We start from the raw sequence: 10709 nt of genomic DNA on the forward strand, positions 1-10709 counted from the left end.
GAAGAAGTCAATGATGACGTCATCACCATGACCCGGAAAATAATGTTCGCAGTATTATTGCATGGTTAGCGTTGTTTCTGGTGAAATGTAACTATTAAGTTTAAATAAACCGTTGTTTTATATTTAGTTTGACCGTATACTTATATTGTATTTGGATTTCAGTTCATGGTTCGTGTTGAAACCGAATCCTTTACTGTACATCAAACTGCGGACAAGTTACTCTTGCAAGCTCATTTGTTCAGCCTTGTGTGCTAACGTTAGCTAGTCAGCCAGCCAAAATAAATTTCGAAAGGGAAAAAAAAAAAAAACTACTAAAAATGGACGATTTGACGACGCCATACGAAGATAGTACATCACTGGACTTCATTGGATGTTCGGTGAGTACTTCTGTAGCGTGGTTGAAATCGGGTGCGATATTTGACTGCATTTGGCATGTTTGTGTTGTTGAAGGTTTGCGATGTTTCCTTGAGGGGCCAAAGTTTGTATAAGATACACCTGACCACACCTGGACACCAAAAGGTATTCATATTCCTTGAAGACCAGCCAGGAAATTATTTTCTTGAGCACAATCCAAGGAAATAATAGGACAAAGTCTTAATCTGACAATTGGGAATATGTGATTCGGTATTTTGTTTTTCTTTGAGCAAATATGCTACATGACAAAAGTAATAGTTTTTTTTTACTGAATCTGTTCCAGATTGGAAATTTAGGTACGGTTTTGTCGTGTTCTGAATTTATTTTCCCCATAAGAAATGCTGGTAAACTCATTTAGCAGTTCTGTTTAGAGGTAAACTCGGGCCCAAAAAAAACCCAGCCTCACTTTAAGTGTTGAAATCCGACGGAGCAACAATTTAAATATTTTTATGAACATGATAAACATGATTAATTCCAACAACAATCATTGGGACACAAAAATAAAAGCAAAACAAGAGCGAAGGAGAGCTCTTGCTTAATCGCGCGGAGAAATACTGCAAGAGATTTCTTTTCAAATCAAACGTTTGCTTTATTCCAATTTTGAAATCTTCGTTCGGTTTGGAAATTTCGGAATTTCGGTTCGTTCGAATTTCGGAACATGGCAATCAACAATAGCAAAACGAAATATGGTACGTGCGTAATGACGTCACACAATGGAAAATGTCTTACCGCAATATCACGAGTAAGAGCGCTATTAAATTGACAAATCTTGACAAAAGTAGACGCACAGAGAACACAAGAAAAATGGTGGTTAGTAATCAGGCCAAAACCTAAGCCCCAGAAGAAAGATTCGAAAGAAGCCAACAAAATTTATGACGCTACAAAACGTAAACATACATTAAAAGCATCGTAGAAAGAGAAGTTCACGTGGTTCGTAGCAGAAGACGCAACACAAACATTGCATGAATGAAGATAAGTAAATACAGGTACAGACTGATTGCAGATGGAAAACAGCGTTGTCATATACATGTAATGAATGTTATAAGTAGATTTATAATAACCTTAATTTTAAAGTGTTGTTCTGTTATATAATCTGATTATCAATCCTTAATACTTTGCAACAATGTTTTTTTTGCGATTAGTGTGTTTTAAGTTGTGAAAAATGGGGCAGGCAACTTTATGGCTGGACAGGCAACTTTTCAGAGTTGTCTGCCCTGGTGTCCGGTAACTTTTTGTCACGAGTTTCAGACACTAGTTTATCACACTCGCGACCATTTTTTAGCATTGCTCACCCTGCGCTGCTTCAAAGATAAACAACTGATTGATAGGTGGGAAAGAAACAGCTGAATGATTTCTGTGGGAAAGTTAAACAATGGAAATAACTGCCTCCACTTATTGAGTAATACAAAGCTCTACTTAGGCTGTAGAAAATATTTACCTAGACATTTTATGAATATACAGTATACTCACAATTAAGATATGTAATGTTCTAAGGGGCAAGTCATGTTAAGTCAAGTTTATTAGTATAGCCCTTATTCACAAGGAGTCTCAAAGGGCTGCACAGACCACAGATGATTGCAAACCACAGATTATTTTTATACCATCCCCTGATCTAAAACCTACACAAGGGCAAGGAAAAACTCAAAAACCTCAACATGAGAAAAATGAAGAAACCTTGAGAAGGGACCGCACATGAGGTTATCCCCCTTCCAGGATGACCAGGCTGCAATGGAAGTTGCAATAACAAATGATACACAGATATTGTCAACCTGAAATATAGGTCATTCAAAAGCTATGAATAGAAGTGTGTTTTAAGTCTATATTTAAACAGTTACACTGAGGTTGCAAATCGAATCTCAGGGGGAAGAGCATTCCACAACATTGAGCCCGAATGGAGAATGCTCTCGAACCTGCGGATATGTTCTTGGCTCTTGGGATCACGAGTAGACCAGCATTTTCAGAGCAAAGGCTCCGGACCGGAACAGAGGGGGAAATTAAATCTGAAAGATATGAGGGAGCAAGTCCAAGCATGATTTTGTATAATACCAACAGAGCCTTAAAATCACATCTTAAGCTAACAGGGAGCCAATGCAGGTTAGCTAAAATCGGGGTAATGTGATCAAACTTTCTTGTCTTAGTTAAAAGTCTCACTGCAGCATTTCGACCAGCTGCAGGCTCTTGATTTTGGACTTTGGGATACCGAAGAGTTGTACATTACAGTAATCAAGACTGGAGGTAACAAACGCATAATTATAATCTCCGCATCGGACTGGGTCAGCATAGGGCAAATTTTAATATTGTAATATTCTTAACTTGTTTTTGGAAGGACAGATTTGGGTCAAATGTAGACCTTACATTTTTGACTGAGTCACTCTGTCAATGTTCAGAGCAGTTTTTGAGCACAAGTCACGGATTTTAGATGGACCAATAATTAACATTTCGTTTTTTTCCGAGTTAAGGTGCAAGAAGTCGAGTGACATACATTCTTTTATCTCGGGGAGGCAGGCTTCCAAATTTCCACAGTTTAGTGGGTCCGATTCCTCCATCATAAGATATAGTTGAGTGTCATCTGCGTAGCAATGGAAACTGATATTATACTTGCGAATAATATCACCTAATGGAAGCATGTAAATGTTGAAAAGAAGGGGGCCAAGTACTGAACTGCGGAACACCTAAGGTAACACAAAAGGGCTCAGATGTCATTTCACCATATTTAACACAGTGCGTCCTATCCGAGAGGAAGGATCTGAACCACAAGAGGACGGTTCCTAGAGACCAATCCATTTTTCCAACTGGTCTAGTAAGATGTTATGGTCCACAGTGTCAAAGGCAGCAAGCACGAAGGTCCAGCAGCAGCAACAGTGATGAAGCGCCAGAGTCCATTGCCAGTAGAAGATTATTGGTTACCTTAACCAGGGCTGTCTCAGTAGAGTGATTAGACCTGAATCTTCATTGCATGGATTCAAAAAGATTATTCTCAGATACAAAATCATTCAGCTGCTGAGCCACAACTTTTTCAAGTACTTTAGAAAGAAACGGTAGGTTTGACACAGGTCTGTAATTATATGATTTCTGGATCAAGGTTGGGTCGTTTAACTGTAGGTTTAATAAAAGCGGACCTACAAGCCGTTGGAACCAACACCTGAGAGGAGTGATATGTTGATAATATTTAAAACTGAAGGTCCAAGGACGCCAAAAATACCTGTAATCAGCGAACCCGGAAGCGGGTCAAACAGGCAAGTAGTCGTTTTAGCCGTATTCACCACTTGTTTAAGATTAAGTGACGGATCACTAAATCTGGGAAAAAATACCTCGACAGCCACCATGCATGCCATATGGGTTAATTAAAAAGCATGGGCTCAGTTTAAAAATGCATTTTAAATATGATCAAACAAAAAAAGGTTACAAATTGTGCAAAATATAAATAGAATAAAAGCTTTGACTCTGCTGCCTGGACTTGTCGATACTTTGTAAATTGCTGCCTCGTTTCCTGGTCATCATTCCAGTGAAATGAAGGAAATCATTAAAGCCCCAGACAATAGAAAAAATATCAATTTCAAAAGCAGTACATTAATTACGTTGTTAAGGGTGTCATGCAGGAACAAGATCGCGTCTACTGAGCAAGGTTCAATTGATGTTCTCCGCTGATCTGTCATGCGCCCCGCTGTGCTAAAAACTCGCTCACTGCTGCTGGTTGCAGGTTATTACAGCACGGATTGTATTAACATGGCAAGTTTGGGGTATAAGCTGGAGTTTCTTCTGCTGCACGGATAAAAAAAACAATAAGAAGTGGATTTTTAAAAAAAACGCCTGCCCCGAACTTATGGGGTTTAAGATCTTACCTGTAATTCTGTCCCATATGGAGTGTCCTTTTTTCAATATTACTTGCACTTGCAATTTAGTTTTAAACATTGAGCTGTATATAATACTGATGAATATAATAATACCTTAATAAAACCATGTTTTTCTACAATATACAGGTAAGTACAATTGAAGTGACTTATGATGGCCAGGGTCGAGCTGGTTAATGTTGGACAAGTTCTAAGCTGAACCACCACTATAATTCAATTCTTGTCTGGTGAAATTCAGATATAAGAGTTGGGCTTTCTTTATCTTCAAATTTGTTGTCCTGGAGAGGGATGGGCGCCACCAAGCTGCACTTGCCCAAGACACACCACAGGAAATTGTGCCCCTACAACTCTAGTGGTTAAGGGATCCAACCAACAGACCAACATCTAAATTTGCTTTTCTTTATCCTCCTCTGACCTTATTGGGGGACTTAATATTTCTGAGTGTTGTTTTGAAAGACACCCAGCAAAAAGCAAATCAACTTGACACTATTCTTTAGTGTCTCTTCTTCTGTGTATTTTCTTCGAGCTTCAATTTTCACCTATTGCCACCCTTGCTTTGTCTGAATGGTACAGACAAAGGATTTAGGGAAAACATTTCAGAGATTGCGGATAGAGCATGAACACAGGGGGACTGCTGAACGTTGTTCAACTATCAGCAACCAAGACTTAAAGCGAGCTGCGTCTTTCCATTACAGTAATTCTTGTGAAACCAATTCACAATCAAGCTTGCGTTCACCAGAAATGGAGAAAACTTGTGGTCTTGTTTAGCAGGTTCTCTCAGAGTCAAACATACGAAATTAGCTCATGTACCTGTAAAGATGTATGTTTTTTATTATTGACCCAATCAGCCCTGATTGATCACATTCACTCTTCTTTCATTCTCGGCAGAAAGAGGAGGCCGCCGTCGCCGCGGGTAAGTAAACCCCATCATCCCGCGACTAAATTAAGGTCCGCAATGGCCTCAATCATTTTAACACAGGTACACACCCAAATGTATTTTTGTCCTTGGGCGGGGGTGGTCATGGGTCTTCAGACTAAACCTGTCTTTGCCAGAAAAGTTTTCTGCAGAACTCCTAACACATCACCAAAATCCACAATTGAAAAGTTGTAGGAGACTCCTTGGTGTATCATTTGGTTGAGTTGGAATTAGAATGGTTTTCTTTCATTTCAACTGGGTTTGATAAAGTCTTGTATGTCTCTGGTCCTTATGTTCTGAGACTTGTATATGGACACATTTTGGAGCAAAATGAGGTTACAGATGAAATCCAAAACCACTGAGTTGCAGGAAATTGGAGGAAACATTTATCATATTTTTGTCATTGCTTTGTGTTGTAAATTTGACCAGTTGGGGTTCTTCCATTTGAACTCAAGTTCCATTCTCCACAATGTTGTCTTTTTTCATTGAAGGTTGTTATGAGCTCTGCCACAGTTGCACAAGCTAGAAATTTCCTCATGACAGGGCATAGAGTGGCCGATGATTTTCTGGGCTGTGTTGATGACTCTTTGTACGGTTCTATATGCAGCTGTGCAGTCGGTATACCTCACTGTGATGCTGTATGGCCTCCACTTTGACTTTAGAAGTACATCAACAGCTTCAATTCCAAGTTCTTTATCCTGAGCACTCTTCGGAACTGCAGTCACTTCGGGGCCTACCCCACCACAGCTCTGAGGATGGCAGACCAGAAGAGGTCATCAGAGTTTGAATGAGAAGACTTTATACACAGTCTCCATTGATAAGTGGAGCTCCGTCCGTGTATTTTTCCCTTCTAAAGATGAGTAGGACTTCCTTGGATTTGGTAGTGTTCTGTATTAGTTTGTTTTTCGAACACAGTGTCTCCATCTCCATCAAGATGAGGCTAGACAAGCCGGTGTTGTTGACAAACGTAACAAATGTGTCTGTGAGGCTGGTGGGTAAATAGTCAGAGGTGTAGAGCTGGGGTGTCCAATCTGGACCTCGAGAGCTACATGTCCTGCATGTTTTGGAGGTTTCTCTTCAACTCAGCTTGTTAGCGAACTGTAGGAGTTTCATAATGATCGGTCGGGGTGATTTGAATCACCTGTAGTGGAGCAGAGAAACTACATAAACCTGCAAGACATGCGGCCACCCCTGGTGTGGAGAATAAAAGCAGAAGGCTTAGCACACATTCTTTAGGGGATCTGGGACTAAGTTTTTGGGTGAAAGACAGTTGGTGGTTGAGTGTCACAGACTGTGAAAGGTAGCTTTAGGCGCTGGGAGCCAACATCAAATTGTCTATGGATCTTTCATTCAGAAGTTTGGTTGGTTCTTAAACAAAAGCAGCAACCCAGGTTCTTTATTTATTGCGTTGTCTCAAGATATTTTTCAGCCTGGTTTTCCACAACTGTGATCCTTTTCCAAGTTTGTAATTTTCCTCACTTTTTTTCGCTCTCCTCCCAGGCTATTTTAAGATTAAGGAATACTTTAGCAGCTGTAAATTGCGACTTGGCTTTATTTCTTGTAGCAGAAATTATTTCTGTGGCAAATCTTTATTGGTGATTAGGCGCTTGAGTGTTTGTGATTTGGTTTATGAGAATACAACTCTCATCCAGTCATTCCTTAATGTTCTCGCCTCTTGTCCTTATTAAGGTGACAGGGCTGCTAGAGCTCCTCCCAGCCAACTTCTGACCCATCTTGGACTGCTTCCCAGATATACTTAGGGCACAGAGAGACAATCTCATTTCACGCCAATCAACATGCCATGCATGTTTTTAAAGGAAACCGGATTGCCCAGAGAAAACCCACCCAGGCACAGGGAAAAAATGCTAACGCCTCTCAGGGAGGCCGGCTGGTGGAAATGAACTCGGGACCCCTGAACTGTGACGCCGGCGTGCTATCTAGCCATTGACCATGCTGCCCACGCAAAGATCTGTTTCTTTTTCTTTCTAAATACTTCTGCCTCTTTTTTCTTATACAATTGTCCAGTACTTGTATTTTGTTTTTGTCTGTACTGACATTAACGTTTTCACGTATTGCCTGTAGTTTGTAAGTAGCTGTAGATTGACAACTGCCCTTTTCCAGATTCTGGATTATTTTTAGCACTTTCGTACCTAGTGCTTATCTTTTTGGTTGATGCTTTTTTGGTGCGGAGGCTGCACTATAATGTCATTAGTTTTGGTCACATTTATTGTGCATTGTGAAGTAGTGTGGTACAAAGATTGCAGCCTTTAATCAGTTCTCAGTTTTAATGTCTTCATATTTGCTCACTTTTGCTGTAGATCGTTTTCGCTTGGTTCACGTTTTTTTAAGAGGTCTTGAGGTTCTTGATGTCAAAATCTTCTTTCTCCCCTTGGATGTAGCTTGAGTGAGTCTCCTCACATTTATCACTGCCAAATTGGCTTTGATGGACGATTACACTCCTTCATTTTTTCTACAAATTAGTTAAAAATTTGGTGCGTCCATGTGTATCCTTAATTTTTTGTCCAACTTTATGCTAATCTTTGTAGGTTTAAATGTATTCAGTTTAGCCTAATTAGATCGATTTTTCTTTTGCCCTGTCATCACGCATTTTATTTTGGTTGTCATCAGGAAGGATGGTCCAAGAACATACCATGCCCAAGTTTACTGATCTGCTGCAGTATGTGGAATACCTGAAACTTGACGAGCCAATCATCGGTAAGAAAGTGACATTCTCATAATTTGAAACGATGTGACGTCACAAATAATGTGTTCTAACATTTCAGGATTAAGCTGTTTGGAAGAGGTGCAGAGCGGGAACGTCAATCTAAACAGTGGGGTGCCACAATACGCATGTAAACTTTGTAACATCACAGGGAACCCACCAGAAATGATCCATCATGTGATTGGACGAAAACACAGGCAGAAATATATTGTACGGCAGATATCTTTTTATTGAGATTTAAAAAAAAGAACAATAGTCTTACTCACGGTCAAGTCTCGTTGCAGGAAATAAACCGTCCAGATCTGGCTTCGTGGGACAAGAATGCGACAGTGTCGCAATCGGGAAAGATAATTCGCGCTAGAGCGGAGATTGTTGCTATGCAGGACGGGAGTGGATGTCCCAAAGTAAGTTCCAGGACCTCTCATATTGTCTTTTTTGACAAATCATAGTAATACTATTTTTTTTGTCACAGGAAATTAGGAAAAAGAAAAATATTGGAGACATTAACACAAGAGGTGAATAAACAAATGGGGACATCAGGATTAGGTAGCGGTTTTGTTGAAGCAACTATAAATTCAAGCACTAGTTAAAAGTTTTTATGTGTGTTATTTTCATTAAATGAAACCCAGTTCTTAAGCATTTTTTTCCTTTCAAATACATGCAGGTCTGCTTCACAAATGTAAAAATGTTAATGACTTGGAGAGGGATTCTCGTCAGAAAAAGGATGATTTCCCTCAAACAAGAGTCCAGCCCTTCGAGAATGTGCATCAAGATTGGGATCAACCTTATGTAGGTAGGACCAGCTACACAGATAAAGATGAAAGGGAAGAGTTTTATCCTCGTCATACGGACTACCAGAGTTGGTTTCAAGACTCCATTGATCTAAACTACCACTCTCAGCACCCTGGCTACAAGGCTACTGATATCAGGGCAGAGCACCAGGACTCACCGCCCCAAAATCAGGCCTTCCACCGGCATACTTTGGACTACCAGTTCAAGCGTCGGGACTACGAGCCCCGAGGTTTGGAATACCAGCCCAATCGCTCAGACTCTAAGGCCCAGCATTCAGACCTCCTGCACTCCCAGCGTTCAGGCTATAATTTCCTTCATCAAGACTACCAGTCCTCATCTCCTGGCTTGCCAGAAGCCCCTCTAAAAAGTGTTCACTTACCTTCAGACCCACCCGTGAAACATTTCCGAGATTACAATCACGGAACGCCACTAGCAGATCCGCATTTGGCCAGCCCCACCAAATTCCAGAACCCTCAGAAAGATTTTGCAGATATCCCAGAGCCTTTCCGCCGCTTCCTGAATGGTCCTTCAAGCAACGAGGCCAATGGTAAACAACACAAAAGAAAAAGCCGTTTTTCTGATGCCACGGCCGCGGAGTTGGCTGAGACAAACAAGAGGTAAGACATTTATTGTTGGAATTCCTTTCTTCTTTGTCGTCATTGACTTTTCTAGACAATTTTTGCCACAGGTTTAAAGCTGGATCTCCATCTGCCATGTTCAGTACTCCTCTGGCCTCTACAGGTGGAGCTTTCCAGCAGGGGCCACACGGAAACATGGGACATTCTCATCGCTTCCCACAATCAAAGGTAGTCTATCTTTAACACCCCACGCCTTCCTTGCAAATGTTCCAGTTCGCAAGGTACTATAAAATTCAAATTGGAGCTGGTTGGGTTAAAATGAAAGTCTTTTGTTTGCAAACAGCAAATCAGTCCGACAAGCTTGCCAATGTTATCACAGCAGCCAAATAGGAGATCATTCCAGGACTCCAAAGACTATTATAGGGAAGAGAAAAACCAAAACGGAAGAGAGTGGACTCATGCAGGTGACAGGCAACAAGTGTACCAGCCGAGAGGACGCCGAGACCCTATGGACTTTGACAGGAATCATTATCAAAGTAAGGAACGTACTTCTAGCTCAAGGGTGGTCAACCCAGTCCTCGAGAGTTGCATCTCTTGTATATTTTTGGAGTTTCACTGCTCCAATACAGTCGATTCCTATCTACAGGATCATTTTCAAGCTCTTGCAAACAAGGTCATAAATTGTATCACGCGAGTTTTGGAAGACAAACCTCCAAAACACACAGGAAATGCTCCGGGTTGGCCACCCCTGTTCTAGTAATGTTTTCCAGCTGCACCATCTAATGTCCCCATTTATTTTCTTCAGTGGATTTCAATCAGCAGCGGATGAGCACAACACGTCATCCGAATGAGCAAGATCACATCTCCCAACACTTCCAAGGAAGCGGCGAGCAGCCACCACTCTCGGGGGGGTGTTTCCTATCCCGCTCACCACCTGCAGAATTGGAGAGACACGGCAGAATAAACCCAGAGGCACTGTACTCCAGAAGTTTGGAAAAATTAAAGACCACCATTATGGAATTCATGTCCAGAAACTAGTTAGTTACAGTACACATCACTTACTATGCTATGGATTTGAAATGAGTAGCTGACCATTGAGCATAAAATCACAGGAAAAAGATACACAAGATGACTTCTTTTATCTTATTTCTGTCTGTTGGTTTTGAAACAGGATGTGGTTTTGCTGCATTTGTTAAATCGCTTTGTTTTCTGGAATTTTTGTCAACACAGTGAATATATGTAAATAAGTGTCAATGATATTTTATTTCTTTCCTCCAATGCCCACATAGGTTCGAATTCATGCACATTTGTATTAAACTTACAATGCTGTTACTTATGAGCACTCCCAATATTGCTCCTTATACAATTAGGTTAAGTACGTATTAAAATCTGATAAATTTTTTTATCAGTTAACACTCTAATACATAAAATATTTA

The 10709-nt window shown here is 40.6% G+C and overlaps 1 protein-coding gene across 4 annotated transcripts; it reads left to right on the plus strand.

Moving 5' to 3' along the window:
* The first annotated feature begins 32 nt into the window (after positions 1–32).
* On the plus strand, positions 33–10605 carry LOC148370657 (uncharacterized). Of its 4 annotated transcripts, none has more exons than XM_088328377.1 (11): positions 33–377; positions 451–519; positions 5154–5178; positions 7810–7896; positions 7965–8113; positions 8188–8307; positions 8376–8418; positions 8568–9312; positions 9384–9501; positions 9617–9809; positions 10079–10605. In XM_088328377.1, the coding sequence occupies exons 1-11, from the start codon at positions 318–320 to the stop codon at positions 10309–10311; spliced, it is 1842 nt and encodes a 613-aa protein (XP_088184503.1). In that variant the 5' UTR covers positions 33–317; the 3' UTR covers positions 10312–10605. The 4 variants fall into 4 exon arrangements, with proteins under 4 accessions (XP_088184503.1, XP_088184504.1, XP_088184505.1 ...); XM_088328378.1 differs by having other exon boundaries at positions 9653–9809; XM_088328379.1 differs by lacking the exon at positions 451–519.
* The last annotated feature ends 104 nt before the right edge of the window (positions 10606–10709 follow it).

This window comes from Urocampus carinirostris, chromosome 2 (genome assembly GCF_059441175.1).
Source record: "Urocampus carinirostris isolate Australia breed hairy pipefish chromosome 2, RoL_Ucar_1.0, whole genome shotgun sequence".
Taxonomy (NCBI): domain Eukaryota; kingdom Metazoa; phylum Chordata; class Actinopteri; order Syngnathiformes; family Syngnathidae; genus Urocampus; species Urocampus carinirostris.